The following is a 19,326-nucleotide window of genomic DNA, read 5'->3' on the forward strand; positions in this document are numbered from 1 at the left end:
ATGAAAGGAGCTCTTGTCCCTCCTCTATCCTGAAGGAGCCAAATCAACAGTCCCCTGGTTTCCTCGGGCTCTTTGAAGGGCCGCTGTGACCAAACAACTCTGCAGGACTCCTGCTTCGTCCCGGGACGCAGCAGCCCAGTAGCCCGCAGTCGTCAAAGGAAAGGGTCAAATATCAATCAGCATTTGAATGAATCTCTTCAGAGAATACAACAGGCGATTTGTGTGGTGTATTACTTCATATATCCCATTTCACCTTATTGTTGTTCTACGCTGGAATCAGACACCAGGAGAAGAAGCCAACGAGAGGCTGTGACCCCCAGAGTAGGAACTGGGTCTAAGTTTATCGTGGCTGTCATTGTGAATCAATAAAATGAGATGTGATTTTTAACTTCTGCTTTGACTAGAGCTACATGTATTGCTTTTTTTATTCCAAAGAAGTAAATGAGGAAACACCATGAATTTAATGACCGTACACAAATGGAAATCAAAGATGCTAAAACACTCCACAAAAGACAAAATATATCTTACAGTTGGTAACGATTTTGCAGCTTTTCAGGCCCATCTTTACAAAAAAAGCACTGTAAGCCTATGATAACAGGCACGGACGGGCCAGTCAGATTAAAAATGACCACTTACTTCATTATTACACAATGTTAAGGTTTTAACTATATGCAATTGTTTCAACAGTGGTATCATAGTAGTATTGTACAATCCTTTCTGTATGTTTTCTTATGTGAGGCAATAATAATGACTGAAACAAGAAACAAGACAAGAAGATTACAGATTTCCTGTGCAGATATTAATGCCATATAATTACACTCTGCGTCATGCAGTTAAGTGTTAAACAAACAATAACATCAACAGAGAACAATTACAAAGCCAATGTAAACTTTACAGGAGGGAAGTACTCATACTGTAGGTTTGCTTCAGAGCCAAAAATAAGTGACATACCAATGAAAAGCAAATGAAGCATGAAAGCCAGTTCATCGACACCAAGGAAAACAGAAGAACTAAAAAAAAAGTCATATAAGCACAGCTTACAAGGATAATAAAAAGTACACAATGTATACAAGTAGAGAACGTTGAAAAAATAACCAAAGAAATGTGTTGTACCTTGATCAAAACACATAAAACCAAGACATTTTCTCAAATACGTTGTGAATGTAAAATATTCCTCAGCCCAACACATACTGTTTTCACCCACTGCTCATAGCTCATGTTTTAAGTGCTACTTTAAAAAAAAGCTATCCACCAGTAACTGAAAAAAGAAGCATTGTCCTCTTGAATTAGTCCAGTTTAAATGTTCCACCCAACCACTTTGTTTGCTTGACTTATTCTGGGATAAACACTTGAAATAAAAGTTGGTAACATTTTGGCTGACATCGCTTAGACTGATCCACAGTTGAGGCACATTTTAACACTCTAGGCACAGTACCATTTGGTCTTATTTTCTTACCCTATGAACAATCAAATGAAAGCACCATGTTAATTTCAGCATGGATCTTCTAGCTTAAAATAATATGATCCTTAAGGGACAAGCATCAAGTTTTATTTTTTATACACAGTGCCCCGATGGCATAAACAAATGCATGTGAAAAAAGAATAGCTCCAACGATGATACTGACCGAGTTTCTGGACTTAACTGAAAGAGCAAATAGAGATGGCAGTAGCCTCTTGACCTGTAGAGGACACTTCCGACTTTAACAAAACGATCCATTGTGTATATTTTCTAAAATGCAGTGAAGGGGAACTGCAGATTTAAACACTGGGTGATCACAAGCATGACATAAAGCAAGGATGTAGGGCAGCTCGGGTTTCATTTTTGGTTTAGTGGTTTAGCTGACTGAACTTACAGTAAGAGCACATTCTGGTGATTTGGTGTTAGCACAAGTATGAAAGAGGTTTCAAATAGCCCCTTTTTGCAGGAAGATCAAAAGGCTTGTTTGGGCTTCAAAATACCATTCGTGACAGAGTTGAACAAAAGAGAGCCACTCCTTTGAATAAATCCCAAGATACTACATTTCTGAAGAGAAGAGCCTTGAAAGCAATATTGAAGCTCAGGAATTGAAGGCAAATCACAAGTGTGGAAGACTTAGCATAAAATGTAACTAGTTTTTGGGGTTCAAAACAGATAGCAACGAGGAAATCTGCTAACGACAAAGTTGATAAAGCTATGTAGAGTGTCATCTGCAAAGAATAGCCTTGACATAAACATGAGGCCTTTAACTTATATCTAACTGTGTCTGTGCATGTTGGTCCATTCAAATGACAAAATCAAAACAACCAATAGCTTGCAATCCTTAGAGGATCCAAATTTTCTCATTATTTTTAGTACCTTTAGTACCTGTGGAGAACGTACATAAAAATAGCTATTTTTTCTGACACCTCCATAACATATTACAATTATGCAACCTCAAAAGCAATCCATATATAAATATAGTGGTGGACATACTGCAGAGATGAATGACCTATGGATTATGTCAGTTTCCGGCCAAGCCACAGGCTGCTTTGTGAGATTGATACACAGTTGTTACACAAAAAAAAAAAAATCTTGAAATGTAATACAAAGGTGTATAGAGGTCATTATAATACAACTCACCAATATGCCCTTGATTTAAAAGCATTTCTCACTCTTGACTGGTCCTGAAGTCACAGCACACTCACACAGGAAAATGTTTATTCCTCGATTGAAAAACGATGTGGTTCTCCTCCCGACAAATCCATTTAAGTTCTCTCAAAAAATCCATCACAAACTTTGTGCCATTTGTCTTCAAAAAACACTTATTTCACTACCTGTGGTGGCATGATGGCAGTCTTTTGCTGTGGTGTTTTACTTTCAGGTGTTTCCAAAGTACCCTCCTTGCCTTTCTTCCTGGGTGGCTTTTTTATTGGAGTTTTCTTTGGTGTAGGATCCAGCGCTGGGTCCCCTGACCTTGAGCCGTTCAAGTCCTGCTTCTCCGGGCTCTTGGCTTCCGGGGTCCCGAGGTCGGTAGTGACGGGCGCCACCATCTTCTGTAGGCTGCTTGAGGTGGGCAACAGGGGCTTGGTGGAGCCCTGCTGGCACAATCCACTGGAGGGGTTCCTCTTGGCTTTCTGTGGGGGTGTGGGCTTCTCTCGGTTTCCCTTGGGTGTGGAGAGACCGTTGGTTTTCGTCAGGCCTGTCCCCTCATTCCTGTTGATGCTTTGGGTTTTCTCCTTGAGCTGAGCAGCCAGCAGTGTGGCAGCCTCAGAGTTCATATGTGGATGGATTAACTTAGGGCTCTTGGGTGGCTCCTTGGGGGTCTCCTTTGGACTGTCAGAGCTCTTCTTCTCAGATGAAGAGCTATGGAAGTTACTAATCTTCTTCAGGGCATTCTGAACAACACCATTAATGTGCTCCATGTGACTGGGACTGCTGTGCTCGTCCCCAGACTTCTTACCTCGCAGAGGTTTGTGTTTACTGGGTGAACCATTGGCGTCTGCCTCCTTCCCCTCCTGTTTCTTCTGCTGCTCACGGTTTCTCTCCTTCATTTTCTGCCGCTCCTCACTCTTGGCTGAGCCATCACTTGAGCTCCTCTTTTTCTCCTTTGGCACTGCCAGGACCTTCATCCCCCCTTGCCCCTGCTGCTCTGGCTGGGGAGTCCCGGTGGCATTACCGTGTATCCACGATATCTTGGGCTTAGTCGATGGATCTGGAGGGCGTGGTTTAGGCTTGCCAGGTGAAGGCGGTGGTTTTCCATTGCGCTTGGTGTCTGGTGTAGGAGCGCCTTCCCCATCCTTGCCACTACCATCATCCTCTTTGGACTTGGAGAGGCGGGCTATGCGGGCATAGAGAGCCGCAGTTGTGGACTCAGAACCACTGGTGGACCCCTCACTGTCAGACGACTTGATCAGGGGCTGCTCACTGCCTTCTGCTTTGGTGATGCTGGTGTCTTTCAGGGATGTGTACTCCCCTGCATCCTCCTCATTAGGAACAGCTTCGGGCCTTTCTGCTGCTGGGCTGGGGCTGCACTTCTCTTTGCTTTCATTCACCGACTCTGTGAATCCAAGGCAGATCACAAATTATATATTAAATTATGTACAAATATCTCATTAGAAGAAGTGACACATAAATCTGAGGTCCAGTTCATGAGCAATTCAACAAACCGTGGCTTTAATCAATACACTGCGGTTTGGTCTAGTATGGCCATTAGTTTACTGTGACTAATGTTTGCTCATGTGAGCTGGCTACTGAGTACTTGCTGTTAAACGACTCAATTGTTCTCTCAGTGTGGTGCCATTACCTCATGTTCAATGTTACACTATAATTACGTACTTGACAATGACTATTGTATATTGACAAAATGATAAAATTTGTGCCTTATCATTTTTCATGCAAGGCGTCATTATTTCCTTCCCACCAGAGAAGCATTCACACATGTTATTAAAGATTGATATCTCTTCATTTGTTAATTTGTATACACATACTTGAGAGCTGGAATGGTTCCAGTTCCTATCTTTGCAAATCTAATTCAAAGCCCTTTCAACATGTTTACAGTAATGAGTCTGTGCCTTCTGCGTTCTGCTCGCAATCAATTGTTTTCAAAGCCCTTGAACCATTAATGAGGAAAATGAGAATTCAATCACAGCACTAAACATACATCCATCAAACACACTTTAGAAAATACCCGCAGAAAAAACCTTGACCTCCAGAATAGAAACTGATGGAATGGGTGTTTCCCGTCAAACTTCAAGAGGTTTGTCACTGTTTGGATTTGCGCCATATGCTGACTTGACTATTCCATTTCCTGTTTATACTCCCCTTGTTCCCTAAGCAAAACCTGGACCTCGATGGCACAAGATAAAGAGTCATGCTATCTCGGTAATGACATTAACAGCAATGGGGATGTCACAGCATGGCACAGTGTGAATGCCCCTTCATGCAAAAGGCCAATTATCCTTTTATGTGCATCATTCCAGATAATGAAACTGTTTATTTAACAGTGACTCACCTTCATGGGGCACACAGTAAACCGGCCCCTCATCTCCACTCTCAAAGGAAGAGAAGGACTCCTGGGATGACCAGGAAGAGGGGGAGGGCTGCTCGGCCACTGAGGGGGGCTCGATGAAGCTGCAGTTGAAGGTGTTCTCTGGGTCATGGTGGGCTACTGAGAACAGAAAACAAACGCAGAAGCCAAAAGGTCAGCCAGAGGGTATTGTACCGAGTTACAAGAACAACAGTCTGTTCTCACTCACTCTCACAACTGCAGCAGAGTTGTAGAAATGTTGGTTTAAGTGAGTCTGCGGAAAAATTGGGTTTTTATTGGTTTTGCATGTGAGTTAACAGACACAGCAACATTATTGGGTTTTTTTGAGAGCAAAAGAAGCAAACGCCTTCACAGAAGCTGTTGAGTATTTTTATATTTTGAAGCCAAAAGCTAAAGTAATTCAGACTTTTTTAAAACAGCATCCTGACCATTATATGAAACCCAAATTCTCAACTAACCCAAGAAAAACAGTCTGGATCACAAGACCTCAGAATCAATGCTAACAGGGGACAAAGAGATCTGAAGGTTTGTCCTTTTACAAATTGCCACATAAAGCTGCTACAGTATAAATAGTAGTTTACTAAATCATTATTTACCTGTTTTTACTCCTGTCTGTTTTGTTGGACGGATGACGTAAAAACAACTGAATGGATTTCCACGAAATCTGGACTCTAGTTTTTTCTGAGAGTGAGATAATAATAAGGCTAATAAGGACATGCTCATCTCATCTCTTATTGTGGTCTTCTCCAGTATTTAAATACTGAGCAAAATGGGCCGCAATTGGATTCTTTCATCATATTCCACAGAATCCTCTCCTCCTACGATATGTAGGTCAAGTCATGTTTCTCTCTCACTGTCTCCCTCTTGCTCTCTTCCTTCCTCCCCTTCAGACACAGCAGGATTCTGCTGACCCTTCAGTCTCGGGACAGCTGCGGTTTGTGACGGATACTTGCAGTTTATCTTCCCATCTGGCACGCACACTTTTGGCCTAAATCGCATTGGGCGTCAACTCGAATTGACCGACCACATCAGACGCTCCTATATGCCCGATGTCACATGGCTCTGTCCGTTTGTTTAGACCTCAGATAAACCCTCCATGTGAGGAATCCCCTGACTGTACCTGTATCCCCGCCAGGAACAAATTCAAGCTCCTCAGCTGTTGTTGTTTGACTGTTACTGAAAAGACGGCCTACTTTAAGAAAAGGTCTGCAGGGGTTTTGCAGACCTGGTGACTTGTAGAGCCACTGATAATACTCTGTGATATGAGTATAAATGAAGCCTATGTCACTGAGATTTCACACAGCTAGATATGCATTCTGCAGTGCTACAACACAATAAAGTCTTGATCTTAACAACATTCAAAAACATACAACATGAGCTCATGATCAGTTTAGAGGCTCTTCTCACCGTTAAGCGTAAACTGAGCACATCTGATTTATTTTTTCATCATAAATCTGTGGGATGTTTTCTCTCTCGATTCCTGCGGCCATTTTTCTGCCTCACACCATATGACAGCAAACAGATTTAGTCATGGTCAAATCATGAGTGGGTTATAAATGGTGTGTGTGTGTGTTTGTGTGTTTCAAGGACCCTGCTTTGTTGTTGATCCTGATGAGTTTTATCTAGTTTTCCAGATTGCAGCTGTTACAACCTCAGATAGAGTATCTGTTGTCTTGCTGATTTGCTGAGAACTAAGAAATTAGGTTAATCTTTATTGCTGATAAAACTGTTGTTCCTAAGAACTATTTTCTTACAAGTAATCTAAACCTCTGAACTACATGTTTACGTTTGAGAATCTCATGTCTTGTCGGGTGGATAATGTCAACACAGGTGCAACATGTCTATGAAAAGCATACGCAGATGTGTAAAAGACGATCAAATTAACAAGGGTTTTGCATATGTGTGGAGAGTATTTCTATCCAAGGGCACACATCTATGTGATAATTTAAAGATATCCTGTTCCTGCTCTCTCTACATTGGTAGTATACAAATAGCCACAACATGCATTTTTCATATAGCTACTATTAACTGTGAGTAACGACCAGCTTTATGTGACTGTAGTAGATCAATAACAATCTCATAATTCCAGATATCTGTCTGTATGTTGAACATCTTATCTGCTTCAAAACTTAGGGCTTAAGGAAGTGCAATGTCAAATGTGGATTTTAGGCATGCTATATGTTCAATATGAATAAACAGTGGACCAGTCATCAGTAGAATCTGTGGCTTGGATTCATCAGTGTAAGAGACGTTGATAACGACAACAGCTGATGCTCCGGTTCAGGTTCTGCGTACTGAGTCGAGCGTCACAGAACACAGAATAAACAGGTGAATGGCTCTTTGTGCGGAAGCGGTGGACAGTCTTCAGGGTTCTGTGGACTGAGCCCTGCAGCCGGTCTTCACTTACTGTGGGTCAATTACTGCAGGTAAACTTTTAAAGTTTCAGACAAAAAAGCAACAACCAGCATAACCACAGGTCAAGTGGAGAACCCATTCCAACAAGCCTATGGACACTAACTTTCACTTAGTCTCTACCTTTGTGGCTGCTGCTGCAAGCTGCTCTTAGGGACTGAGGAATGTGGAGCATCTGACCTATGTTAAGACTTCAGTTAAGTTAGTCAACAAGCTAACTCATGGGCATTTTGTAACATTACTTGTACGCGGTGATGAACAACTGCTGCCCTTGAAAGCGACTCCCTCCAGACTGAGGGACTAGCAGAGCAGATTGCTCTGCAGACTGGATGCCTCTGTGATCCCTCCCCTATACTGGGAGGCCCAACACACAACAGGGCCTTATTGAGGTGTCCCAGCTGCAGAGCTCCACCACCACAGTTGCTCAGTGGGGGGACGCATTTGCAGACCCAGGGCTTTTGGAAGTGTAGACGTTAGAAAGCTGGGCTGGAATAAGAAGGCTGCTAGTTCAAATGTCTGATCCAGCTGCGTAAATCTGGACACTGAGTGTGAACACTATCCGCCAATAATAATAAGAATCAACATGTTTGATCCTGAAATAGCCCATGACAGAGTTACTGGACTGCATTGTCTAAACAAGTCTAAACAGTTCAAACACATACACCTCACAGTCACTGACACATATACATAGCTATAGCATCAGTTCACCCTTTTAAAACTAGGACCAGTTTTTAATTTGGTTCATCCAAACAACTTTATAGTGTGAAAAAGCTTTTTTTTATGAGGCAGAACTGATGAAAGTGGATGGGGTGTTGCTGCAAACATTTTTGCAAAACCAGGCCAACTTTTCGCTGGATAAATAAAGATGAAAAAAGCAGGTGGTGCTGCTCTCAGCGCTCACCCATGGGGAAGCAAAGAGGATGCAAGGACTGCTGAACAGACGTGAATGTTTTGGTTGTGGAGGCAACCGAACGGTAAACCTACAAGCAAACATTTTTGGTTTGGCCAAAAGGGGAATATAGGTGGCAGTGTGTTCATGTATTTTTACTCTGAGGCTATGCCAACAAACGTTTGAAAGTTGACGTCCTTCTTGCTTCCCCCTTTTTTTTTTTTTTCATTTTCTCTTGCCGCATCTGTTGCCAGTGACCCTGGTGTGGATAAATCACAGTTCTGACACGGGCTGGGGTAAATTTGTCCACTTCCTGTTTCCAGCCCCATTGGGCCCCCTCTGGAATGTGTGTGTGTGCAGGACTGTGCAGCTCCAGTCAGATTTAGACTCTCTTAACGTTGGCAGACCACGCTTGTGTGGGCAGCCCGACAGAAAGCAGAGGTGCAGAAGTTTACACAGGACAAACCAGGAGAGAGAAGAGAGACAGGCATCAGTTGTAATAGGTGACTGGGAATTAATGTCCGCTATTCAATTTGATTGGTACATGTACATCGTCTCTGTCAATCCTGACTAAAAGCAGAAAAAAATTATTTCTGCAAAAACATAAAATTGATTTTCTTCTTGTAAGGGCCTTTGACTTAATGACGTCATGCCTCTGGCACATGGTGTTCACATGGTCCGGCTCTTGTCAAATACATTAATGTCCCACTCTGTCATCGTGACAAAGGCAACTCTGTCTGAGTGTTGTATTTAGAGCTAAGATATAACGGTGGCAGACTCCAGCTTAAGTAATCAACTGGATAACTGAGGAGGCACGTGCTGCTCACACAAGAAAAAGGAAACCAGGTCACCATGTTTTAACTCCTTACACGTCATGCTCACTTGAAAATGCAGTGATGTTGTAATCTGCAGCCAGTTTAGGAAACTCAGCAAAATCCAAGTCTTCAAAATCAGACAGAAAGCAGTAAATCGTCAGATTTGGGAATTCAAAACGCGCCTGTACGGAGAACCTGGAGTTCTGCAGCAGCTGTGTCTTCCTTGCTCTATGACCCTTTCACACTGAAGTCTGTCCTATCCAAAAAAAAAAGGACAGCCCAGAAAATATCTTTGATAAATATATATTGGCATAAAATGGCTAGTTTATGTGTACAGTGAGAATAATGTTAATTGTACAGAATAATATAATAGCTGCTGCACATGACCATACATTAACCCAGTGACTGCATGCTAAGAATAATCATTAATACTGTACAGCATTTTAAGAGATGTTACATCTATCAGGACGACAGATGAGCCCTGAAGAAAAACAGCCATAAGTTAAACTGTGTGTGATGGGGTTGAAAAGATCAGCATATCTTCTCTGTCTGCTACACAAATGACTGGGGTCACAGACAGATCTGTCACACACCACGAGTCGTCCACATGGCGCAGCAGAGCTGCAGCGTCCACCCAAACAGAGCTGCCTTTGATAGCGCGTCACTCACCACCACCCGGGCCCCTCTGACAACCACTGGCCTTCTTTTAATAACACGGCCTCCTCCTCCTCAGCCCGAGAAAAAGATGATGGAAACGAGCAAAGAAAATGGGAAGAAAAAAGCCCCAGTTTAGGGTTGTAATAATATGAACACATGGCATTTGAGGGTGCCAAGAATAATAAGGGGCTCTAAAACCAGTGCATTCCTTTCAAATGAAACCCCACACTCGCCTGGCAGCCACCATACACTTTTCAACCCTATTCATCATCTACGAGCCAGACAAAGGTAGCACCAAAGTAAAACGCTCACTCTGATTGCCGTTGGTCTCTGTCATTGTCTCTGCTGCCATTGCCTGAAGACATTTAAAAGCAATAAGAGCCTCTGAAATAGTGGTTTTAAATATCCCCCGACTTCTCCATCGTTATGTCACGATCTGAGCAACTGTGTTAATTACGCATCAGGTTGAAACAGAGCTAAGCATCATGCAACTTTATGAGTCTAACTCAGAGATATGACTTCAGCAGACCATGTCGTTCACCCACCAGAGCAGAGAAAGATTACATGAGTGAAAACAGCTTCCGGCAGCACTGTGGTAGGACGTGAAAAAAAGACTTCAGGGGCTTACCGACTACTTTGGGCAGTTTCTGTCGCCTCAGTGGAATACGGGGGAGTTTAGTGCTGATTCGGCTGAATCGTCCACACAGGATCCGCTTGGCTTTTTTGCTGTTGGTAGAGTTGTCTTGGTTAGGACTGAAAAAGGGATGATGCCATGGAAATCCAAATGAATCATTCAAGAGAGCCATATTAGAACTGGCCCTGTGCCTCTTTTGAGGGCTCACAGGCTGCTCACATTGCTACTAACGCTGCAATGTCAATATATAAAAAGGACTTAAAATACAACTTTTATGTATTTATTCATTTACCAACTTCATAGCTGTGAGAAAAAGAAAAAGGTAGTGTCTAGTTTTTATAAATTATTCAAATATCTGACTGGGAACTTGAGCCGGCAGCGTGGCCTCGTGAGGTGAGGATATCTGTCACTCACTTGTGGTCGTCTTTGTGTCGACACAGGCAGCAGCAGCACAGCAGCGAGAGGAGGACAATCAGCAAGAAGGAGACCAGGGTTCCAGCCGCAATCACACCCATCCGCTGGTTGGGCTCTGAAAAACGAGATGTGGAGAATTCTGGGTGTGCCACACTGGCATAGGGAAGCTCTGCATGCCAGTTTCAACAAATCTCCTTCTCTGTCATCACTAAAAAAACCTTGGCGTGCAGTAGATTATAATGATTTACACAAAAACTCCACTCCGATGACATGAGTACAGGGTTCGGCTCAATGTATGTAATTGTTATTAATGCGATAGTTTGCTTGGATAATAAAGACGGAGCACGGAGTTGCGTTAATAATTGATTCACGGGGGCTACTTTGACATGAGGCATCTCTGAGGAAATGAGGTTTCAACAGGCTGAAATTCACTATACGGATAATTCACTATTAATCTTATCTCACCCAAGACACGAGAACACTTACCCTCTCATTGCTGATTTCCTGCGAGCAACTTCCTCCCCTCGCCCCCTCATTACGGCACACCCCTCGCCATCGCTCAGATGATTTATTAGCTCCCCTCCTTTACCTCCAGTGAGATACACCCCAAAGATAAGTGCTGCGTTGCACGTGCAGACAACATTTGGCGCTCGCAAGGACAGAAGACCCGAACCATCAGTTAACGGGTAAGCAGCAGCTGACTGTGGATCTTTGCACCGTCACATAAGACTCAGATGCATTGTTGGGCAGTGAGGGTTTGACGTGTTGTTATTGCTGGTTTGTGTGGGGGGGTGCGGTACAAATTATGAAGCCTTGAGATATAACTGACGCCTCCCATCAATGCCCATGAGGCCCATGGGACACAATTGCTGCTACCTTTGCACAATAATACTCTCATACTCATCATCTCTTTTTAAACTGTCCACTTTGTTCCTCTACTCTGTCTCCCTTCCAATTTCTCTTTTTCTCTTCCTTTACACCATCCCCCTCTTTCTTCTTCCTCCCTCTTCCCCTTTCTCTCTAGCTGCACAGGAACTGAGCCAACAAACACAGCCATAAAAAGGACACCGGTCTGGAAACACTATCAAGGCCCCGCTACGTAAAGTCTCCTGCTACACACACTGACCTGAATAGACGTGTTTGTTGGAGCCAACTATTGGACATTTAATACACAGGCGGCACTAGTGGCATCTGGCTTTTTGGACAAACACTTTTAAAAGGGTTTGTTCTGTTTGTGTTCACGCTGTAAGAAATATTTGTTTTGTCTCGAAAAAGGGGATTTACTTAGAAAAACACTAGTTTCTGCTGTTCGTAAAAACATCATAACCACATAGCAAAACAAATGAGGGGTTCCTTACGTAGATAACAGGCTCCAGACACAGGATCACAGTCCTTGTCATGGCAAGAGCAGGTTTGGTTGCAGTTCACTCCATACTGGCCAGGTTGACAGGTCATATTGCAGCTTGAATATACAGAAGAGACAAAAAAAACAACATCTGTTCGATGTCCAGTCCAAGTGACAGATTTGTAAAATGCGACACAGACAGAGAGAGAGAAAAAGGTGATTGATAGGATCCGGTTCTTTGTTCTTTTTATTCTATGATGGAAGTTTGCAGGAATTTAACTTTTCTATTCCAAGAGTGCACTTTATCAGTAACTGTAAAAACATGCCTCAGGACCCAGGCTCACTCCCTCCATTCCCGGGACGTAAACGTGTGTGACAAATGTATTATGAAAGGCATCAATCCTTTTCACAGAGCACCGTGTGCTGCCAAGGGCAAAAAAATGAGTTTTTTTGGATATGAGGTGTCTCATGACTTACTAGGTGCCATAAAACCCCGGGTCACACAGGCACTCTCCAGTGACAACATGACAGATGCCGTTAAAACAGTGGCTGCAGTTATTCTCGCAGTTCTCGCCATATGTGCCGTTGGGGCAGCGCACCTCGCACCTATGACAAATAACAAGAAATGTCACAAACAGTCATTTTCAAAATTACAAGTATGAGTCATGGAGATTATTACAGTGAGAAAATGGGTGGTACAGTGGCTACTAGTTAAAGGCACCGCCATTATCTTTTTAACATTAAAAATGATAAAGCTCCAGACATTTCTAAGTTCTGCTGTGTGTTTTCTTACCTGTCCCCAATCCAGCCGGGGTTACAGTGCGAGCATTTGCCATGAATGGGGTCGCAGTGGTGTCCATCTCTGCAGGTCGGACACACTTCCTGGCAGTTGTCACCAAAGAAGCCCTTGGAGCAGAGCTGATCGCACCGCGTCCCGTTCCAGCCTCTGTCGCAGGTGATGCAGCGTCCCTCCGTCACCTTGCAGGGCTGCTGGCCCTTGCAGTGACCGCACCTGTGGTCGGCCAAAGGAAACAGCGAAAGTAATTCTCATTTATCTTGTTCACGCAAGATAAGAAATTCCCCTAGCTCGTCTGACAGTAATGAAACTGTGATGAAAGACATGTGTATTTTCATGGTTTAAATGGTTGCGCTAGTGAACGAGACAGATAAACAACACTGAACTCTCCGTGTTCTCTTTGGTTCAAAGCAACTGTGTAGTGTGGAGGCCATGGAAGGTAAAGCACTTAACCTGAATTGCTTTTATATGTTAGCTGGTGATTATGGGATAATGTGAATACCAACTCCCAAATCTCATTTTATAGTGGCCCCATTAAGTAGCGTGTCCAGATATTTGAGGGGTTATCAGCAGCAACATATATCAAATCTTATTTCCTATCAAGACCACAAAACCGCACCGTAACAGGCATCAGACAAGGGACCTGAACATTAGGCATCTGTAAAACTGCATGTTTCCTGTGTTTTTTGAAATGGTACATTTGCTCTCTGCCAAGTTTTTTTCCCCCCCACCTGTTCCTGCAGTTTTGACCGTAGAATCCAGCTGGACACGGTTCCCTGCAGAACTTCCCACGGTATCCTGGCGTGCAGGTACACGAGCCGTCGGCCTGATTGCATTTGCCGTGGACGCACTGGCAGTACCGTTCACACCGCGGGCCCCACAGCCTCTCTCGGCACTGGCAGCGTCCCGTGAACTGGTCACATGGTGAACTGTTACAGTTACACTGGATCGCACAGTTCCTCCCCGTCCAGCCAGGGCTGCACTGGCAGCGGCCTGTCATGGCGTCACAGATGGAGTTGATGCTGCAGTAGCAGTTGTTGTTGCACTGAGGACCCCAGACGCCAGGGTGGCATGTGCATTTGCCCGTCTCTTGATCACATTTGCCCTTTTGGCACATGCACGCATTCTCGCAGTTTGGTCCCCAACGGTTGTGGTTGCAGGTACATGCGCCTGTCAGGTCGTCACACTGGCCATTGGGGTAGCAGTTACATTTCCCTTTGCAGTCAGGACCCCAGAACTGGGCAGGGCACTCTGTGGAAAAGACAGTGGTGTAATCAGGATACACTTTAACGATTGTAGGTATGCTTGATTGCTGGCATGAGATAAAAAGGGATCATAATTATGAATCACAAGTGTCAACTGCTGGCCTAGGTTACAGGCATAAGATTGTGTATGAAGCTGAACGACATGTCTCCACTTCCTCCCACTATCCAGGAAATGAAGCCAAAATATCCGGCATACGACTGCTGCAACATGGAGCAATTTGAGCCAGAGTCGACCCAGTAGTGATGGAGGGATGGAGCAGCTGCAGTGAGTTTTGCCGACTCACACTCTACTAATCACGAGTCAGATTCAGCTTTCAATAATGATGTTTCAGCCCATCTAATAACTAAGTATCCCATATGTCCTATCTGCTAACATGGAGAAGGTAGGATTTATGACTCGTACTGGTGACTTGAGATGAAAAACGTGAAGCAAAAAAATCCCTTACTAGTGTCACAGCTAGCTCCGAAGTATCCATGACGACAGCGGCATTCATTAGGCCTGACACACACCTCGTTTTCCTTGCAGGTGAAGTTGCCTTCACAGAGAGCTGGGGTGAACAAGAAGAGGCCATGTTAGTCGACTGAGCTACGCATTGAGCTATATGATAAATGTTTGCTCTCTGTGTGGCACATACGTGTCAGGCATTCATCCCCGAGCTGCGCCCATCCACTGCAGCACACCACTCCTGACGACCTGGGAGAAGAGATCCAAAATGAGAGGGGAAAGATAAAGCACCAAACAGAAAAACAGTAAACCAAACACATGAACGTGGCTCCATCCACACCCAACTCATGTTTCCTTTATCTCTGTTGATGTGGCTCAGGCTTAATTCTGCAAACCTGTGTGTTTTGCTAATGACGCATATGCTCAACACACGCTTGCATCATTCCTCTGGTGCGGAGCCGCAGCCTTTGGGGAAGATTCAAGGAGGCACATGAATATTCATTGAAAGTATTTTGCAGCCACGTTTTCGGCCTGTCACGAAAAGAAGGATGCTTCTTTCCTTCCTCCCACGCCTGTGACCTCTGCCGGGGCCCTGCAACACGTTAGCCTCCCCTGGAGTGTTTGAGGACGGCTGGTTGCTTTCGGTCAATGAGCAGGGGAGTGATGCTGCTTTCTTTTTTTTTTTTATTCTAAAAGAGGCTCGTGGTGGAGGTCACAGGCCTAACCTCTGCATGCTTTCACTTCATATGAGGGAATAAATTAGACTTCTACAACTTTATCTGTATAACATGACACCGGATTTAACCTTAAACGGCTCTGCTGCTCCAGCTTTTGACAAACTCCAGGTGAAATGTAAGGACTTGACCCTTGTTGACCCTTTGTCACACAGCCAATCCATGACAGCAGCAGCCAAGGACAAAGATTACATTCACTGCTTGGTTGAGCTGTTTTAAAAGCTGCGCCCCTGTTTGCCATTTATCATTGAATGTACCTTGTTTTCAAAGGATTTCATAGATTCAAAAACAGATTTCTCTGCATCGCTATTCAAAACATCACACAACAGCTTTTTCTCGTCACCGTCATTTTTTTAGGAACTGGAAAACAATCAGTGTTGAAGGAATCATCGAGTAGTTTTATTGCCGTTCCAGCTGGATTCAGCAGCTGATTTTGCAATGTGAAGACCCACTGGAAAAGCTGAGAAGTGATGATAAATGCTGAACTACTTCCTTCTATTCATTTGATTCAAGTGAGAAAATAAAACATAATGGGCATAATGCAAAAAAAAACAAATGAGCGGGGGTTGGAGAGTTCACTGCCATGGATGTTAAATACTGGAACGAGGGCCAAATGTCAAACTTGTAGAGCAGCTGAGGAAAGTACTATAAATACCACACTGAAAACTTTAAGAAACACAAAAATAGGATGTATTTTTCCTGGTAAATGACTATTTGTACCCAAGCAGAGAACTTTAGCAGCCCCTGATGACTTTGCAGTTGATTGTGACTGTAAAATGTAGAGTGTGGCTTTTCAGATAAGCTATTTTCAACTAAACAGGCTGAACAGGAAATAATATTATCTGTTTTATTTTAGTTGTCACCCCTCATCTGACCCAAAGTCTGTAAAAGGAACCAAGATACAGGAAACAAGCGCTACTTCAATATGCGCATGATTTCTTATCACACATCTGTGATAGCATATTGGAGAATAAGGTCACTTTCAGAATTTATTGTTGTCTGTGCAACAAACTTGGATCTGGCAGTCGGTAATTGTGGACTTGGATGTTTTCTTCTTTTACGCCAGTAACCAGAGGCCAGGCTGTATTCCTAGAGGTCATCAAGAAATGCATTTTGGAAACTTCGCACTCTGAGGGGAGCCTGTCCAGATACGTAGATTCCTAGTGTATTCAACTATTTTCACATATTTGATCCTGATGCTGAAATATCAGCTGTTAAACAAAATACATTTTCCCTTAATTTCCTTGAAGTCCAGAGCAGAGACCTGGCTAAGACACCAGGCGTACAAACTCACAACATATTAAAATACAACATATACAATCTGCTAAAGAACACATTCTTTATGATGCCCTTAATTTCTAAGAATATGAAAATATGTCCAATTTAGGTTCTTTTGTTGTCGAAACTGCAGAAAGATGTTCCTCAAAACATTTTTAAAAATTTCCCTGAAATCTCAGCGTGTCATCTAATGGTGCCACGAATACTGTGAAGTTCGAGGAGAGCGCCCCCTACAGAGCAATAAAACTCCCTCGTTCCAGATGCACACATCTGCATAGCTGCTTTCTTGAGTGGACTCCTCCTCCTGCATGCTACACAATGAACATGCTATAGAGGAACAAATAAGTCAAAGCACAAATCTGTGTAACTAACTTATAGAGTAAGAACAGAACATGTGGTTCTGTAATAAAGTCAGAGATTGATTTCACAACAAGTTACTGACTCTATGGTGAGAACCGTTATTCGTGCATGTGGCCAACGTTTTCAGTATGAACACTTTTTCTTCAACTAAATGAAAAAGTGGAAGGAATGAAATGATTATATGAATTTTAAATGTGATTCCAACTCTGAGTGAATATTTTTAATGAAGTAATATCCTGAGATAAGGGACAATGAGGCTGAAATGTCAGAAGGAAACACATTTAAACACATTTACAACACCTGGAAATAAAACAATACATTCGCTCCTGCAGTGTAGTGATGCTTACCCCGGTGCTTTGCAAACATTCCTGCCTTTGGGGTTGAGCTCTTGGCTGAAACTGGAGCAAAAGAAGAGACAAACCAGCGCAACAACAGCAGCAAAACAGTTCTTCACTTCCATTGTACAAGCAGCAGCATCCTTCTAGACGCCGTCTTTACTCCTCCAAATAAACTAGAGATGGTGGTGGAGCTTTTCACTGAATTTCAAACACGTCCACGCACATGATCCAGATGCTGGGAACGCGAAAAGCTTCTTTTTTTTTCTTCCTCGAGATGTTTCAAAAAGTCTCGACCGCGACCCCTACGCCATCGAGAAACTCAGCAGCAGCAGCAGCAGCAGTAGCTCAGTGTCTGGAGAAGAAGAAAAAAAGTCACAAAAGCAAAAGTGGAAACTCTTCATTCTTCATCCTGCAGCGCGCAAAGTATTCCACCGAAGTTTCTAAAAGCAGCCAGCGCGCAGAGCTGGTGGATCCAGGCGCATAATGGCACAGAAATCAAACTTGTCCACACAATGTAATGTCCCGAAAGAAAGAAACATCCGGAAACGTGTAAATTGATGATGATAATCTTCACCAAAAAAAAGTAAAATCAGTAAATTAGCTGCCTGTCGCTTTTCTCCTCACCCGATGAGAAGCGTTTTACGCGTAACTTTTGTCCTCTGGTGCGCTCTCAGGAGTGGCAGGAGGGAAATTCCTGATTTGTTACTCTATCTTTGGCTTTGTGCGCCATGTGTGCGCCACCAAATTTACATACGCATGTGTGCAGCAGGGTCCGCTTTAATGGCCTTGAATACAAATTAAAGAATTCTCTTTAACACTTAATAAAAGCAGTTGAGATGGGGGAAAAAAAGTTTTTATATCAACAGAATGATCCTAATTCTAACTTTTATATTGACGTTTTTAAGTGTCTGGGTTTAATCATTCAGAACTTTAGATTAAAGTTATAAGATGTAGATTATAAGATACTAATTTATTAAAAAGTACATGAATTTAAAGTGGGTTATATTGATGAAGTAAAGAAAGTGCGTATGCTTTATAGTGTGGGTGTTGGAGGGGGCAGGAGTGCTTCAGCATGTGAAACAATGGCTCCCCCATCTGTTAAGAGGAACAAAGTGATGGCACCTCCTGGAGTCTCGCCTGCAAAAGCCTCCTCAAGGTCCCTTTGCCATTGAGTGCAGGAGAAATGTCATGTTTTTTATTGATTCTATTAGATTAATGACGAGTCAGTCAGCTTTGTTGCATTCCACATCTGTCCAGCTGTGCTTTGTGGATCTCCAGGGGTCTATGAGAGGAGACAGGCCCAAAGTAAAGTTATTCAAAATGTTATGATGTGTTTGTAATTGAATTCAACTTTACATCATTTGTGATCCGTCAACAAACGCGGTGCCAAAATTCAATAAAGACAAATGCTCCGACCTGTGTTTGACAGTTCCTTTATTAACAAGTTAATAAATAACAGATGAATAATATTTTCTGATTGTTCAAGTGTTTTTTTTTTTCTCAAGTTGTGTGGTTAATGTGCGATGCTGCGCAGGATTAAAAATGTCCCAGTGGTGAACTGTGAGTCCTCAGATAACTCGGATGTTACTCAAGCATGAGATTATTTGCATTAAGAATTCTGCTGAAAGGTAAAGTACTCAGAGTGGTTTGTTACTCATGCAGCCTCCGTGTGAGGCCCGATACTGAACTGGTTTAAGTTTAAAGGCCAATCAGCCAGTTCTTGTTTTTCTTAAAGAAGAATAAAGAACACATATAATTTGTAGAGAACAAAATGACGTGACAACAGTTAACAGGAACCAAAATCATCAACCCATCCAACTTGTGTGGATTTCATCACGGCAACTACCGATGTGACTCAGTGGTGTGTATTGCCCCCGCGTGCAGGTATGTATGCTCCCGACAACATCTGGATCAGTGCATCATGGAGCTCATGGACAG

The 19,326-nt window shown here is 43.1% G+C and overlaps 1 protein-coding gene and 1 long non-coding RNA gene across 2 annotated transcripts; one reads left to right on the forward strand and one right to left on the reverse strand.

Moving 5' to 3' along the window:
• Positions 1-381: 381 nt before the first annotated feature.
• On the reverse strand, positions 382-18,110 carry scarf2 (scavenger receptor class F, member 2). The gene is made up of 11 exons (XM_020099369.2): positions 17,398-18,110; positions 14,869-14,927; positions 14,680-14,781; positions 13,700-14,219; positions 12,966-13,184; positions 12,650-12,778; positions 12,186-12,289; positions 10,828-10,942; positions 10,408-10,505; positions 4,971-5,126; positions 382-4,016 (listed from the first exon to the last, which is right to left on the reverse strand). The coding sequence occupies exons 1-11, from the start codon at positions 17,508-17,510 to the stop codon at positions 2,782-2,784; spliced, it is 2,850 nt and encodes a 949-aa protein (XP_019954928.1). The 5' UTR covers positions 17,511-18,110; the 3' UTR covers positions 382-2,781.
• On the forward strand, positions 11,386-12,372 carry LOC138407440 (uncharacterized). The gene is made up of 2 exons (XR_011240847.1): positions 11,386-11,513; positions 11,852-12,372. It is a non-coding gene; the product is annotated as an uncharacterized lncRNA (long non-coding RNA).
• Positions 18,111-19,326: the final 1,216 nt, after the last annotated feature.

The sequence above is a fragment of the Paralichthys olivaceus genome, chromosome 4 (genome assembly GCF_024713975.1).
Source record: "Paralichthys olivaceus isolate ysfri-2021 chromosome 4, ASM2471397v2, whole genome shotgun sequence".
Classification (NCBI taxonomy): Eukaryota; Metazoa; Chordata; class Actinopteri; order Pleuronectiformes; family Paralichthyidae; genus Paralichthys; species Paralichthys olivaceus.